Source organism: Ursus maritimus, unplaced genomic scaffold, assembly GCF_017311325.1.
Source record: "Ursus maritimus isolate PB19 unplaced genomic scaffold, ASM1731132v1 scaffold_5, whole genome shotgun sequence".
Lineage (NCBI taxonomy): Eukaryota > Metazoa > Chordata > Mammalia > Carnivora > Ursidae > Ursus > Ursus maritimus.
This window is the reverse complement of record NW_024426663.1, coordinates 27,051,806-27,068,460: the sequence shown is the minus strand read 5'-3', so window position 1 is coordinate 27,068,460 and position 16,655 is coordinate 27,051,806. Positions and strand designations below refer to the sequence as shown.

General features: G+C 38.7%; 1 protein-coding gene and 1 non-coding gene across 6 annotated transcripts in view; one reads left to right on the top strand and one right to left on the bottom strand.

The window, feature by feature from the left end:
• MSH3 (mutS homolog 3) overlaps positions 1-16,655 on the top strand; it is a 187,935-nt gene that overhangs the window by 16,012 nt on the left and 155,268 nt on the right. For all 5 annotated transcript variants that reach the window (XM_008711037.2, XM_008711036.2, XM_040622135.1 and 2 more), the window contains exon 8: positions 3,154-3,320. In XM_008711037.2, the coding sequence (XP_008709259.2) occupies positions 3,154-3,320 (167 nt within the window). The remainder of the gene's footprint in view (positions 1-3,153; positions 3,321-16,655) is intronic.
• On the bottom strand, positions 10,384-10,490 carry LOC121100875. Its single transcript, XR_005832657.1, has one exon. It is a non-coding gene; the product is annotated as a U6 spliceosomal RNA (small nuclear RNA).

Below are 16,655 nucleotides of genomic sequence, written 5' to 3'. Positions count from 1 at the left end.
TCTGTCCATGTGCTCTATGAGTTTAGGGTTCAAGATGGACACAGCGATAGGCATGGGTATGGATAAGAAACAGCAGAATAAAACACTAACCCAACACATGCACAGATAGTAAAGGGTTTTACAAATTTCCTCTAGGGATTTGAAATTAAACATGATGATGGGATTGTTGTATATAGATTTGGAGGAAAGGGAATAATTAGGGGAAATGATACTTGGCTAATAGGAATACTTATAGTCGTTCTTCTAGAGAAGTACAATTTGTGAATCATAGTTTTATTGATTTTGCCCTCTAGCAATTTGTGAATAAATTTGCCCATTTACAGACCTACCTGAACTCTGCTCAAAACCTTAAACTTTTTAGTGCCGTTCAGAACTATTAGACTTCCCCATTCCGTTGTAGGTGAAGCCAAAGTAGGACTCCTTGCCTAAGTAACAGCTAATTCTCTGTTTTTTCTAACTTTTGCAATCAGCTGCAATATCAACAAAAATTCTTACAACCCAGATGTCTCCAAATTACTTTTTTTTTTTAAAGATTTGATTTATTTATGTGACAGAGAGACAGCCAGCAAGAGAGGGAACACAGCAGGGGGAGTGGGAGAGGAAGAAGCAGGCTCCCAGCGGAGGAGCCCGATGTGGGGCTCGATCCCAGAATGCCAGGATCACACCCTGAGCCGAAGGCAGACGCTTTAATGACTGCGCTACCCAGGCGCCCCTCCAAATTACTTTTTAAAACCTTATTCTGGTTGGATAACTGTGCTAACTTGACATTTGCTTAGCCAATAAACCTTTGTCTCAGGGAGTTAGCATTACTGTTGGGTGGCTCTAAATTATGATTTTTTTTTTTTAATCCTTGAGAAGTGCCTTTTATCTAGCCGCAGGCAAATTGGATCTGTTTACAAATAGTAAGGTTAATTGTTTTTAAGCTTTAACATGTGTCACGTGCTATTTTATATTTACCCTAACCTCAGTCTAAAGAACAGAGTTGATAGTATACAATTCCTCCTTAGTTCTTAGTGCTTGCTGCCATTGTTAACCATTGTGTATGAATTGGGATATGAGAAAATGAGAAATGCCTCTTGCGTGTTTTCTTGGGTCTTATTCTTGTCCTCAGTGCCTGCTTTTGGGCTGAAGACATCCAAAGCTCTGGGCCCAGCCTGCACCTCTCTCCTGAGCTCCAGCCTCCTGCATCCACCTTTTTGCTGGGCACTGCACTCAGAATTTGTCCTCACTCCTCAAACTCAGTTTGACTGCAGTGGATCTCTTCTTTTTCCCCCCTCAGTACTATTCTTGCTGGGTTTTTCCCTGTTGTGATGAGTGTCACATGTTCCTCTGTCACTGCCTAGGTGTTATCTTCTGGATAGTGGCAGTGTAAAATCAAAGGTTTTAGTGTTGATAGTACTGCTAATTAGGCCCTATACCTTCACTCTGGGCAGCGCACAGTTTTATAAAGACTAACTTTGGGTTTCTTAGTGTCGCATATCACATCATAATAGATGTTGGGGGAGTTATAATATAGACCATTTCTCTGATTTAAAAAAGGCAAAAGGGAATTGGGCTGATAAATTCGTTACTTGAACTTCTGTAGCTAGCTTTTGTAAATGTTTGGTTTGTAGATTGGGAAGTAAATTTACTTATGTATATTAATATACCTATAGTCCAGCTATCTGGGCACTAGAGAAGGCCTCTCTGCTAGAATTAAGGAAGTTCCTTGAGCCAAAAATGAGGGAATTCAAAAAATTGTAAAATAGTCAAAAGAAAAAATTCATAAAACAGGTGCATCATTGCAGCATTGTGTGTTTCTTTTTGGATCTTGCTTCTTTTGTATACAGACTTCTATTTGTGTATGAGATTTATTTACCTATGTTACTGTAATTGTGTTTTCATTGTCGTTGCTTTGTTGTGTTTCATTTTATGATTTATACTTTATTCATTCTCCTCTTGATGATCATGTGGGTTCTTTTTAGTTTTCGGTTGTACAGAGAATGCTGTTAGAAACCTTTTTGTGCATGCCTTGTGGTATACATACCGAGGGGAGGATTTGCTGAGCTGTGAGTGTGGATATTCACGACTTGCTGAGAAAATTCAATGCTGTTTTCCCAAGAGGCTGTGTCAGTTGACTTTCTGTTGGCAGTCTTTGAGTGTAGGGATGAGTGTAGCTAATAACTGTCGGTAACTAGTGCCATGCATTGCTTAAGCATCAGCAGTGGACAAGAGTGTGGCCTATGGAGTGGGGCCATATCACCCTTGGCTCCACCACCTTATTGCCCTGCAGCCTTACAAGATTGCTTAACTTTTCAAAGCCTCTTCTAAACCGTGGTTTTTTCTAGCTTGTCTTTGCTATGGCTTAGGATGATAGGGGGTAGCTTTTACTTTTCATGGTTATTTCCCTGGATGAATTCTGTACTTGGGATTCATTCAGAGTTTATCTGTTTTTTCTTTGCAAAAATTATACTTTTATTGATTAATTTTATATAACGAAATAGAAATTTACTACTACTTTGATGGCCACATTACTAGGAACATATTACTTCCAGTGATGACAGCTGCTAATTTTACAGTACTGTATAGTTTATAAAGCATTCACGTTTGTTTTATAATTTGACCCTTGCAGTAATCTGAAGATTAAAGTAGGCTGGTTTATTCCTACTTCAAGAGGAGGAAACTAAGGGTTTTGGGACTTGTCAGAGTGATTCTGTCAGCTTTGTTGGATTCAAGACTTAGAGTATCTCTAAAATCCCATCTTGCATAGCTTAGGTATTGGTGAGTCTGACTTCCTACATAAGAATCTTGGAAAATACACAGGTTTTCAAACACTAGAGATGGAGTACATATTAAACAGTACATCCTTTTTACTGTTTCTATGTTTGTTTATAATGTGTCAAGGTTAGGGGCACCTGGGTGGCTCAGTTGGTTGAGCATCTGCCTTCAGCTCGGATCATGATCCCAGGGTCGTGGGATCAATCCCTGCATCTGGTTCCCTGCTTAGCGGGGAGTCTGCTTCTCCCTCCCCCTTTTCCTGCCACTCCCTTTGTTTGTGCTTCCCCCCCCCCCCCCCGTCAAATAAATAAATAAATAAAATCTGAAAAAAAGTAATGTGTCAAGGTTATACTTGGGAAAAATATTTTGTCTGTGACATAGTGTTTTTGTTTTCAGGGAGTGCAGCCTGCCACAGGTGAGGTCGTGTTTGATAGTTTTCAGGACTCTGCCTCCCGTTTGGAGCTAGAAACTCGGATACTGTGCCTGCAGCCGGTGGAGCTGCTGCTTCCCTCACACCTGTCAGAGCAAACAGAGGCGCTCATCCACAGAGCCACAGCTGCTAGGTAAGATCCCCATCACTGGAAAATAATACTGATATTGAAAGTCAGATTTAATTCCCAAACTGGTACTTACTAAACTTACTAAGGTAGTTAAAAAGTTTTTACTTAGGGGGCGCCTGGGTGGCGCAGTCGTTAAGCGTCTGTCTTCGGCTGAGGGCGTGATCCCAGCGTTCTGTGATCGAGCCCCACATCAGGCTCCTCCTCTCCCACTCCCCCTGCTTGTGTTCCCTCTCTCGCTGGCTGTCTCTGTCAAATAAATAAATAAAATCTAAAAAAAAAAAGGAAAAATATTTTAACAGTAGTTGTGGAAGTTTCAAACAAGAAAAATAAAATTAAAATATTATTTATTTTATTAAAAATAAAATTTTTTTATTAAAAATAAAAACAGTTTAATGTAGGACTTTTAAAGGGGTTATTATTATTTGGTAATTAATCTTCAGTTTCTGGAGATAATTTAGAGTTCATTTCTTTTTTTTTTTTTTTTTAAAGATTTTATTTATTTATTTGACAGAGATAGAGACAGCCAGCGAGAGAGGGAACACAAGCAGGGGGAGTGGGAGAGGAAGAAGCAGGCTCATAGCAGAGGAGCCTGATGTGGGGCTCGATCCCGTAACGCCGGGATCACGCCCTGAGCCGAAGGCAGACGCTCAACCGCTGTGCCACCCAGGCGCCCCTAGAGTTCATTTCTTATAAAGATTAAATAAACTTGAAAATGTTTTATCTGTGCTGCCAGTTTTAATTTATGGCTATGTCTAGGAATTTTATTGGATCTGTAGGCACTGCCATACAGAAGAGGATGTGGTTGTGGTCTATGTCTGGCAGAGTTGATAATCCAACGAGAGAAGCAGATGTGTACGTACCAAACTGGATTCACAAAGCCTGACGTATAACGTGACAAACACCTTGTCAGGACCGTTCCATACTGCTACCTGGAGGGGTGTTGGGGGAAAAAGAAACTGGAAAGTGGGGCTCCAATGGAGAGGATTATATATTGAGGAATTTGGACTTTAGACTAGGCAGGAGAGCCCATAAAGATTGTTATTTAGTAGGTTGATAGATCAGTTAGAAAATCAAACTAATTAAGTGAAGTTCCATCTATTTTTTTTATTCTTCGAGTTAAGAGTGTTCTGTTTTCATTGGAATTGAACTTCTAAGTAGCTTTCATAATGGTTATAATACTAATCCATGATCATTTAGGAAAAATTGGGTGTTACCAAAAAAACGAAGAGCTAAAAATAAGTCAAATCCTGTAACACAGAGATACTTACTCTTAAATGTTTTGGTATGTTATTTCTATGTATATATATCACCTTTTTTGGTTTATAAACTTGGATTCATGTTGCCAAATCAGTTTTGTGTCCTGTTTTTTAACCTAAAATTCCCCATACTTTTTTGTGGAGATTTTTATTTTATTTTATTATGGAAGATTTTAAACATACACAAATTATACAGAATAGTGCAGTGAACCCCCATGAATCCATCAACCAGCTTAAACATTGCTCAACTCAGCCAATTTCATTTCATGCATATCCCTACTCCCCCTCACTTGAATTATTTATTTGAAGCAAATTCTAGAGGACATCATTTCATCTATTAATTTGTCAGTGGGTAGTCAGTGAAAACAAATGACTACATATCATTCAGTCATGTAAATGGATAATTTATCCATTCCCCTTTTGTTGTTGCATTCATTTTTTAGTTTTACAAATATTGCTGTGATAAGTATCCATGCATAGAAATATTTGTGTGCATTTCTGATTATTTCCTTAAGCTAAATTCCTAAAAGTGGAATTACTGGGTCACAGACATAAAACACTTATAAAGCTCTTGGTTGCTTGCTGGAATTGGTCATATCAGTTTATACTTATACTACTACCAAATAGGATAGTTGCTTGAACCTTGCTAACATTGGATCATTTAAACAATCTCTGCCAGTTAGACAGATGAAAGATGCTGCATCAAGTCCCCTTATTTTTATCATCCTTTTCCGACAGTGAGTTAAAACTTGAGTAATTAAAAATGAGACAGTAGACTAATAAGGGGTGCTGCTCTTGAAGACCTAGTCTTCTAAAACTATTTCCAATATTTTGTGTCTGGTTTTCATTTTTCTTTATAACTGCATGTATATTTGATTGACTTAGGTGTAACTGAGACTAAAGTTAGTCAATTGAATCAACACTTCCATTTTTCTTTGGGTCTAAAATGAGTCTCCTGTAAGCTGCATATTGATGGGCTTTTTTTTTTTTTTTTTAATCCTTTCTGATACCTGTCTCTTTTGATTGGAGCGTTTAGTCCATTTACATTCAGAGCAATTATTAATAGATACAAATTTAGTGTCATTTTATTTCTTGTAAAGTCACTGTTCCTGTAGATTGTCTCTGTTCTTTTCTCTTCTTTGTTGGTTTTAGTCCCTTTCCTGCTCAAAGGGTCAAATATTTCTTATAGGGCTGTTTTAGTGTTCATGAACTCCTTTGGTTTTTGCTTGTCTTGGAAACTTTTTTTTAATAATAATTTTTTATTATATTATGTTAGTCACCATACAGTACATCCCTAGTTTCTGATGTAAAGTTCCATGATTCATTACTTGCGTATAACACCCAATGCACCATGCAATACGTGCCCTCCTTACTACCCATCGCCAGCCTATTCCATTCCCCCACCCCCCTCCCCTCTGAAGCCCTCAGTTTGTTTTCCAGAGTCCATAGTCCCTCATGCTTCATTCCCCTTTCTGTTTACCCCCCCTTTCTTCTTCCCTTTCTTCTCCTACCGATCTTCCTACTTCTTATGTTCCATAAATGAGTGAAACCATATGATAATTGTCTTTCTCTGCTTGACTTATTTCGCTTAGCATTATCTCCTCCAGTGCTGTCCATGTTGCAGCAAATGTTGATGGAATCGCTCTTTTCGATATGAGTAATATCTCCATTGTATATATGGACCACATCTTCTTAATCCAGTCATTGTTGAAGGGCATCTTGGCTCCTTCCACAATTTAGCTATTGTGGACAATGCTGCTATGAACATTGGGGTGATATGGCTTCTCTCTTCACTCACGCCTGTATCTTAGGTAAATACCCAGAAGTGCAATTGCTGGATCATCAGGTAGCTCAATTTTTAACTTTTAATGGACCTCCACACTGTTTTCCAAAGTGGTTGTACCAACTTGCATTCCCTCCAACAATGTAGGAGGGATCCCCTTTCTCCACATCCTCTCCAACATTTGTTGTTCCTGCCTTGTCAGTTTTTTGCACATTCTTAAGTGGTGTAAGATGGTATCTCAATGTGGTTGATTTGAATTTCCCTGATGGCATAATGATTTTGAACATTTTTTCAGTAATCTGTTAGCCATTTGTATGTCTTCATTGAAAAGTGTCTGTTCATATCTTTCTGCCCATTTTTTTGATTTTATTTGTTTCATGTATTGAGTTTGAAGTTCTTTCGTAGATCTTGATACTAATCTTTTACCGTAGTGTCATTTGCAAATGTTTTCTCCCATCTCCGTGGGCTGCCTCTAGTTTTTTTTTGACTGTTTCCTTGGCTGTGCAGAAGCTTTTTATCTTGATGAAGTCCCACAAGTTCATTTTATCTTTTGTTTCTCTTGCCTTTGGAGATGTGTCATGAAAAAAGTTGCTGTGACCGATGTCAAAGAGGTTGCTGCCTATGTTCTCCTCTAGGATTTTGATGGATTCCTGTCTCACATCGAGGTCTTTCATCCATTTGGAGTTTATCTTTGTGTATGGTGTGAGAGAGTGGTCAAGTTTCATTCTTTTGCATGTAGCTGTCCAGTTTTCCCAGCACCATTTATTGAAGAGACTGTCTTTTTTTCCACTGGATGTTTTTTCCTGCTTTATCAAAGATTAATTGCCCAAAGAGCCGAGGGTCTATTTCTGGGTTCTCTATTCTGTTCCATTGGTCTATGTGTCTGTTTTTGTGCCAGTACCATGCTGTCTTTGTGATCACAGCTTTGTAGTGTAGCTTGAAATCCGGCAACATGACGCCCCTAGCTTTGTTTTTCCTTTTCAACAGTTCCTTGGCGATTTGGGGCCTTTTCTGGTTCCATACAAATTTAAGGGCTGTTTGTTCCAGTTCTTTGAATAATGTCATTGGTATTTTGATCGGGATGGCATTGAAAGTGTAGATTGCTCTGGGTAGCATGGACATTTTAACTATGTTAATTCTTCCAATCCATGAGCATGGAATATTTTTCCATCTTTTTATGTCTTCCTCAATGTCTTTCAAGAGTGATTTATAGTTTCTAGAATATAGGTCCTTTACGTCTCTGGTTAAGTTAATTCCAAGGTAACGTATGGTTTTTGGTGCTATTGTAAATGGGATGGATTCCCTAATTTCTCTTTCTTCAGTCTCATTGTTCGTGTATAGAAATGCAACTGATTTCTGAGCATTGATTCTGTATCCCGCCACATTACTGAATTGCTCTATAAGTTCTAATTGTTTGGGAGTGGATTCTTTTGGGTTTTCCATAGAGAGTATCATGTCATCTGCGAAGAGAGACAGTTTGCCGATTTGGATACGTTTTATCCCTTTTTGTTGTCTGATTGCTGTTGCAAGGACTTCTAGTACTATGTTGAAAAATAATGGCGAGAGTGGGCATCCTTGTCGTGTTCCTGATCTTAAGGGAAAGGCTTCCAGCTTTTCCCCATTGAGAATAATATTTGCTGTAGGCTTTTCATAGATGGCTTTTATGAGATTGAGGAATGTACCCTCTATCCCTACACTCTGAAGGGTTTTAATCAGGAAAGGATGCTGTATTTTGTCAAATGCTTTTTCTGCATCAATTGAGAGGATCATGTGGTTCTTGACTCTTTTCTTGTTGGTATTATCTATCACGCTGATCGATTTGCGAATGTTGAAGCACCCTTGCATCCCAGGAATGAATCCTACTTGGTCATGATGGATGATCCTTTTAATGTAGTGTTGGATCCTGTTAGCTAGGATCTTGTTGAGAATTTTGGCATCCATATTCATCAGGGATATCGGTCTGTAATTCTCCTTTTTGATGGGGTCTTTGCCTGGTTTGGGGATCAAGGTAATACTGGCCTCATAGAATGAGTTTGGTCGTTTTCCTTCTGTTTCTATTTTTTGAAACAGCTTCAGGAGAATAGGTATTATTTCTTCTTTAAATGTTTGGTAGAATTCCCCGGGAATCCGTCAGGCCCTGGACTCTTGTTTTTGGGGAGGTTTTTGATCACTGCTTCAATCTCTTCATAATTAATCGGTCTGTTTAAAAAATCAATTTCTTCCTGTTTCAGTCTTGGTAGTTTATAGGTTTCCAGGAAGGCATCTATTTCTTCCAGGTTGTTTAATTTATTGGCATAAAACTGTTGATAAAAGTTTCTAATGATCCTTCCTATTTCATTGGTGTTGGTTGTGACCTCTCCCCTTTCATTCATAATTTTATTAATTTGGGTCCTTTCTCTATTCTTTGGAATAAGTCTTGCCAGTGGCTTATCGATCTTATTTATTCTTTCAAAGAACCGGCTTCTAGTTCTCTTGATCTGCTCTACTGTGTTCCTGGTTTCTAATTCATTGATCTCTGCTCTAATCTTGATCAAATGCTTTCTCGTGCGTGGGTTAAACCTGTTCTTCTATTCCAGCTCCAGCTTCTTGCAGTGAGAATATAAAAACTGCATTTTAGATCTTTCTATTCTTTTGAGTGAGGTTTGGATGGCTATGTATTTTCCCCTTAGGACCGCCTTTGCGGTGTCCCATAGGTTTTGGACCGTTGTGTTTTCATTCTCATTGGTCTCCATAAATTGCTTAAATTGATTTTTAATTTCCTGGTTTACCCAATCATTCTTGAGCAGGGTGGTTCTTAGTTTCCAAGTGTTTGAGTTTCTTCCAAATTTTTCCTTGTGATTGAGTTCCAATTTCAAAGCATTGTGGTCTGAGAATATGCAGGGAATAATTTCAGTCTTTTGGTATCAGTTGAGACCTGTTTTGTTACACAGTATATGGTCTATTTTGGAGAAAGTTCCATGTGCATTCGAAAACAATGAGTATTCTGTTGTTCTGGGGTGTAGTGTTCTGTATAAATCTATGAGGTCCATCTGGTCTAGTATGTCATTCACAACTCTTGTTTCTTTGTTGATTTTCTGCTTAGGTGATCTGTCTATTGCTGATAGTGGAGTATTGAGGTCCCCTACTATTAACATATTTTTATCTATATGTCTCTTTATTCTGGTTAAGAGTTGGCTTGTGTATCTTGCTGCTCCCCTGTTGGGGGCAGAGATATTTATAATTGTCATATCCACTTGTTGGATACATTCTTTAAGAATAATATAGTGTCCTTCTGTATCTCTAATGACAGTCTTTAGTTTAAAATCTAATCTTTCTGATATGAGAATTGCTACCCCAGCTTTCTTTTGAGGTCCATTGGCATGAAAAATGGTTTTCCATCCCTTCACTTTCAATCTGGGTGTATCTTTAGGTTCAAGATGAGTCTCTTGTAGACAGCAAATGGATGGGTCATGTCTTTTTATCCATTCTGCAACCCTGTGGCGTTTATGGGAGCATTTAGGCCATTCACATTGAGAGTGATTATTGAGAGAGATGATTTTAATGATGTCATGTTGCCTGTAAAGTCTTTGTTTCAATGGACTGTAAATTTCTGTTCTGTATCACTCTTGGGGCCTTTTTACTTTTATAGAACCCCCCTTAATATCTCCTGTAGGGCTGGTTTCGTGGTTATGAATTTGGTCAGTTTCTGCCGATCCTGGAAGGTCCTTATCTCTCCATCAATTCTGAATGACAGCCTTGCTGGATAAAGGATCCTTGGCTGCATGTTTTTCTCGGATAGAGCCTTAAAAATACCCTGCCAACCCTTCCTCTCTTTCCAGGTCTGTGTAGAGAGGTCTTACGTTATTCTGATATTTTTGCATCTGTACGTGAGAAATTTCTTCGCCCTGGCCGCTTTCAGTACTTTGTCCTTGGATCTAATATTTGTGAATGCAGTATGACGTGATGTGGCGTAGGTTTGTCGTGGTTGACCTCGGGAGGGGTCCTCTCTGCTTCTTGGTCACGAATCCTTGTTTCCTTTGCTAGATTAAAAAATATGGGACGCTTCACGAATTTGCGTGTTATCCTTGTGCAGGGACCACGCTAATCTTCTCTGTATCCTTCCAATTTTAGTATATGTGCTGCCGAAGCGAGCACTCTTGGAAACTTTTTATCTCTCTCTCTATTCTGAATGACAGCCTTGCTGGATAAAGTGTTTTTGGCTGCATGCTTTTCCCATTCAGCAGGTTGAATGTATCATGCCATTCTCATCTGGCCTGCCAAGTTTCTGTGGACAGCTCTGCTGCTAATCTTATGTGTTTACCCTTGTAGGTTGTGGACCTTTTATCCCTAGCTGCTTGTAGAATTCTCTTTTTATCTTTGTATTTTGCAAGTTTCACTATGATAGGTCTTGGTGTTGACCTGTTTTTGTTGATTTTGAGGGGAGTTCTCTGTGCCTCTTGGACTTGAATGCCTGTTTCCTTCCCTAGATTATGAAAGTTCTCAGCTTTAATTTGTTCAAATAAACCTTCTGCCTCCTTTTCACCACTCTTCTTCTGGGACTCCTATGATACAGATATTATTGTGCTTTGTGGAACTGCTGTGTTCCCTAAGTCTGTATTTGCAGTCTAATAGTTTTCTTTCCCTCTTCTTTTCCGCTTCATTATTTTCCATTATTTCATCTTTTGTATCTCCTGGTCTGTCCTCTGCTTCTTCCATCCTTGTTGTGATTACATTCATTTGGTTTTGCATCTCAGTTATAGCATTTTTTATTTCAGCCTAACTAGTTTTTAGGTCTTTTAGAATACTAGCCCAACTAGTATTCTTCTGTTGTTCAGATATATTGCTTATATCTGTTTTGAGGAAATCCCTGGCTTTGATTTCTTTTTGATCTTTCTTTTGGGGAGAATTTCTCTGTCTTGTAAGTATGTCTGGGCTTCTGTCTTTTGTGTTTTATGAAAGCTTGGTATGTTTCCTGCTCCTGAGAGTAATAGTACATTAAGAATGGGTCCTTCAGTATCTCAGGCCTGGCACTTCAGGAAGCGTTTGTGGTGGATGCTATGTGCACTCTACTGTTGCGTTGTGGTTGCTCTTTCCCACAAGTCAGTCCTCTACAGAGTTTCTCCTTGCTTGTAGTGGGAAGTGTTTGGGCCTTTAACCAGTTATGCTTTGATTTGTTTAAGATAAGCCTGATTAAAAAAAAAAAAGAAGAAGAAAAAGATAAAAAAGTCTGATCCAAGAAAAAAGGAAAAGGAACAAAAAAGCAAACAGACAAACAAAAAACTATAAGCCTGGTTCTAAAGAAAAAGTAAGAAGGAAAAAAGAAAAGAAAGAAAAAAAACATGATCCAAAAGATAAGGAAACCAACCAACCAACACACAAAAAACTTATAAGCCTCATTCCAAAGAAAAGAGAAGTTAAAAAAAAAAATAGTAATAGCCTGGTCCTTTTTCTACCAGAACTGAAGCTGACTCTTTGGAGGGCTCTGTGATCAGTAGATTTGCTACATGCAGGGGCCTGTGTTGCTCTTCTGAGGGAGAGGCCCGCTGCACCGGCTCACAGTCAGACCTGCCCTAGTAAAGAAGTGCCTGCAGGAGCAGACAGACAGGGTTTGGTGTAAGCGACTCCAGCCTCCACTGGAGGTGCTGTGTTTCTCTCTCAGGTTCAACAGTGCTGGTTGGGGGGTGGGGGAGAGTGGAAGATGGCATCACCCTGCCGTCTTGTCCCTGGGAAAGGGAACTCACAGCTGCTGTTGTTCAGGAGGTCCTCACAGAAAAAGCGAGATCACAGGATTGTTGTAATCTCCCCTCCTGTGTCCCAGGCTTTCCTCCGATCCCTGCTCTCCACCTGTCCGTGTCCTGCTGTGGGCATGCCCGGCCCCACAGTTCTCCAGTGTTTTATCTCTGGCCAATGGCTGTGATTCAAAACTCCAAATGTTAAAGGACTTGGCAAAGCGTGGACCTGCTCCCCTCCCCCGAAGAGAGCCTTGCAGTGCTGTGCCTGTCACCATTCTGTCCCAGAAAAGCAGTTGCATGCCTGTGTAGCTGCCTGGAGCCTATGATGAAGCAAAATGAAAAGCTGTGACCAGGTGATGTGTCCTCTGCACTTGCTGCCATGGCCTGCTGTTGAATGGCTGCTCAGTGGTGCTTGGTGGGCCTTTTGTCCTTGGAGAGGCAAAATGCCCTCCTCTAAATGTCCTCCAAGAAGGGGAGTATTCGTTCCCTGTGTGACCCAGGGGATCCCCACCCTGCGCTGTCTTGTGTGAACCCTATGTGCTGCTCTCTGTCCTCCTCTCTCCTACTCTCCCTCTCTCCCTGATTTCGCTCCAGGGAAAGGGCTTCCTCCACTTCACATCAGTGCGGCTTTTCCCCCAGTTCACGTTTCAGAACCTCGCATCTGCCACATTCTCTCCTTCCAATTGTGCAGACTGTTTTCTTAATCAGATCAGTTTCCTAGCTGTTCCAAATGATTTGATGTTGATCTAGCTGTATTCAAGGGATGAGGCAAGTTCAGGGTCCCCCTGCTATTCTGCCGTCTTAACTCAAGCAGCAACACTTCCGTTTTTCTGATTTCCGCTTCTTTTTTTGCAAAATAATAAAGACAAAAATTAAATGAAAGAGGAAAATATTCCACAAAGATATTGCCAAAAATGATTTTTTTTGCTGGCGAACAGCATTGCCTGTGATATTCCTTAATGTTTATTCATCAAATGAGATTCAAAAGCCATTTGGCATACTAAAGATAGTTTGGGTGTCATATGTGAGTTTTTCCAAATTTGATGGCTGCCTTTGTCTTGTTTTAATTTATATTTCTTTGCTTTAGCATTGAGAATATGTAATTTTTCCCGTTTTTATTGAGCACATGTAATTTTTATTACATACCAGATTAAGCAAAGTCAAAAGTTAATCTGCATTCCTGTGGGTGTCTAAAGCTAAGCTTTATGTATGGACAGAATGGAGTGCTAGAGATTCGGAAGTCACGCAGTCAAACATTGTGGCCTTGTGACATGAGATTTGGGTTGGACGATTGGCTCTTCCCCACTTTTGGTGCTCAACTGTGTTGTCCTTCAGTTTCCTTTTCTTTAAAATAGGGATAATAAGACTGCTTATTATCTCATAGGATTGTTGTGAGGGCTAAATAAATTAATATAGGTAAAATGTTTGCAATAGTGGCTGGCATAGGAAGCTCTCTGTAGGGGAAAAGTGTTCTATTATCAATTATTTTATTGTTGTTCCTGTCAGCCATTATCTTTTTAAATATTGCCTCTGCCCTGTTCTCTTCTGGAATTCCTTCTAATTCTGCTCCCTGTACATGGTCCTTTATGGTGTTATCTCCCACCTACAGCTATCTGAAACAAATGTCTCTCCTATTGTTTTTGTTTTTTGGCCCTTGGGGAGTTCCTCGTTTTTGTTGTTGTTGTTTTTTGACTGTTTAAGAAACATTTTTAAAAAAATTTTATTTATTTATTTGACAGAGGGTACAAGCAGGGGGAGCAGCAGGCAGAGGCAGAGGGAGAAAGCTCCCCGATGAGCAGGGATCCCAACATGGGGCTCTATCCCACATGACCTGAGCCAAAGGGAGACCACCTAACCAACTGAGCCACCCAGGTGCCCTGAAACACTTTTGATGATATTTTAATTAACGATTTCTATGTGTTTTTAGTAGACTGTCTGGATTAAACAAGTTGTCCAGCTTACAGTAGCGTTCCTTTATTTTTGTACTTATATCTGTCCCCATTCTGAAGCTACTTCTATAATCATCTGTATTTTATTCAATTTAATTTTCTTTAAAATTTTATCTAATTTTTAGCATTTAGCTGTTTACTTTTTCTTTATTGTACTTTCACTGTGTGAGGTGTGGTCCTACCTTGATTTCCCTCGTGAATGCTAGTGGGTCCGTTTTAGCATTCATAAAACTCAGCCTTCATCAACCTGAGATACAAATCACAACTATATTAAAAAAAAAAAAAAAAAGAAAAAATCAACAACGAGGATAGGAAGTGCTTTTAATTAGGTATGAACAACATAGCTTTGCAAAATTTTTTTTCCATATTTACTACCAGTAAAACATATAGCCTTGAAATTTCAAGGAGAAAGGTTTTATTTTTGATGGATTCTTGTCTGTTTTAAACAATGATAAGTAGATTCCCTTGTCTCAGACTTAGCATCCCCTCTTTTTCTTCTGCTGTAAATCTGAAGGTAAAAAGAGTAGTTTTTGTCAGTTGCTGGTTGTTATTTTATTAATATTTAAGAAGTAATAAAGCTGTGTGGGAAAAGGCAGAAGAATAACTTGGAATTATGGAATGTACATTTTAAAGTATTAAGTTTTTTTGTATTCTTTGGCCACAAGAGGTCTCCAAAGGATTTTCTATTCTGTGGATTATCATTTAAAGACTATTGGATCTTTCACATTTATTTTTATATCGCCAAGTAGACTTACTTACTTTGTATCTTATGGTAATTACGGATAACTACATATTAGTCAAAGATGCTACTAAGATAAAATTGTTTCTAAATAGTGATAACCAGTTTTTCTTAGGTTAATTATTTATTTATGTAAAATGTGTTTATATAGCTTCAGTTTGGATCCTATGAAACCATTTTTACTATATTTTATTACCCTTCCCATTTGTGGTAAGAGTATATAGAAAGAAACAAAAGGAAAGGGATGGTTAGCTGCAGTTAAAATCACTTTAGCTTAGAGAATGTTATATGTTAAAACTGGTTGAGAGGAAAACTATAGAAAACAATAAATATTAGTCTATGTTTACTAGTTCCCAAAGAAACTGGTATTTGAAGCAAATCAGATGAACAGAGCAGACGATGCTCATTGGCAGGATTGGGAGGCTTTGAATTGTGGTGGAGGAGGGAGGGGTGGGCTGCGTGTGTACGTAAACAGTACGAGTTCTGAGGCACTTAGGCTGGAAATATTAAGAGGAGGTGTGAAGACAGAGGGGAGACTTTTCTAATTGGAAGTGAACTTTAATATTGAGAATGGAGAAAGAAAGGGTCAAGGACCCTAAAATCCAGCAAAGGGGTCTGGAATCCTAATGGAAGTAAGGTTTCTGGGTAAAAGAATGGCATGACGGAAGAGAAGAAGCGAGTCTACTACCTAAGACAGGAAAATTGAACTTTAAAAAAATAAATGATTCCCTAATAGGGAAAAGAATAAGACTAGGGAGTTTAATGGATATCATAGTTAGGAGTAGAAGGAAGAAAAATAGAAAGAAACAGAAAAGGGGATCAAGAGCCAGGGCAAGGTAGCGATGTGTAGTTAAAATTTATTTGTTGCAAATGGTGGCCAATGGTATGTGTTAACTTAAACAGTATTGACTTAAAATTTTCTGAAGATGCACGATATTCAGAAAGATAGTTGATTATAAATTAATCCTAACCAGTTGATATCACTTATCATTTATTCTTCTTAATAAAAGAATGTCCTTCAGTAATACAGTGATTGAAGCAATTTGGCTTATGAAATAAATGCTTAAACATATTAGCATTTACTGAAAGATAGATGTTTATGTTGTAGATTTGAAGAAAACATTCACATCTTGATGTTGGGGAATAAGAATGACTTCTGCTGTGGATACTTCCAGTGTTAGAAAGAAAAATACATTATGTCTTTGTGTCCACAGAGGGCCTTAAGTCTTCTAATGTTTAACCAAAATCTTTATCTGACTTGATTGTTTATAATGGAGATTTATACTGTCTGAATGTCATTTATCCACATTTGCAGTGCTTTAATTTTGTGTTTCTCTTTTGTTAAATTAATTTCTGTTAGAGATTGACTGCCACTTGGTGTTCTTGTAGTTTGATTTTCAAATTTTTATTGGAAAATGTTTTGTAGTTTCAGTATCAAAATGAAAGTATTGCTGTGAAACTATGTACATAATTATCAGAGGAATTGTTATGTAAACTAGGTATCTGTTAGGGCCAAAGTCCAACTTTTTTATGGTGTCATTAGTCGAGTTTAGCATTATGTCAAAAGTATCAAATCTTTTTGAAGGAGGAAAGGAAAAAACTAGACAGGTATTACTGATTAACTTGGTTAAGAGGAAGTGCTCCTCACACGCGGAAATGTTAAGTGGCCAGTACTTGATGGTCTGAATTTAATGATTGCAGTCTTCCAGTTTGTTCTTAGAGAGTTTAATAAGCTCAGTTTCTTGGACTTTTATCCAAGTAAATGTGGCATTATCAAACACTGGCTGGCATGCGATACAAACCATAAAATCCCTATATTTAGTGGGAAGGTGAGGCTGGGTAGGGTGAGGGCATGTAAGGGAGTGTGAACACAGGACAGGGTTGCCTAGAGTGTTCTGTG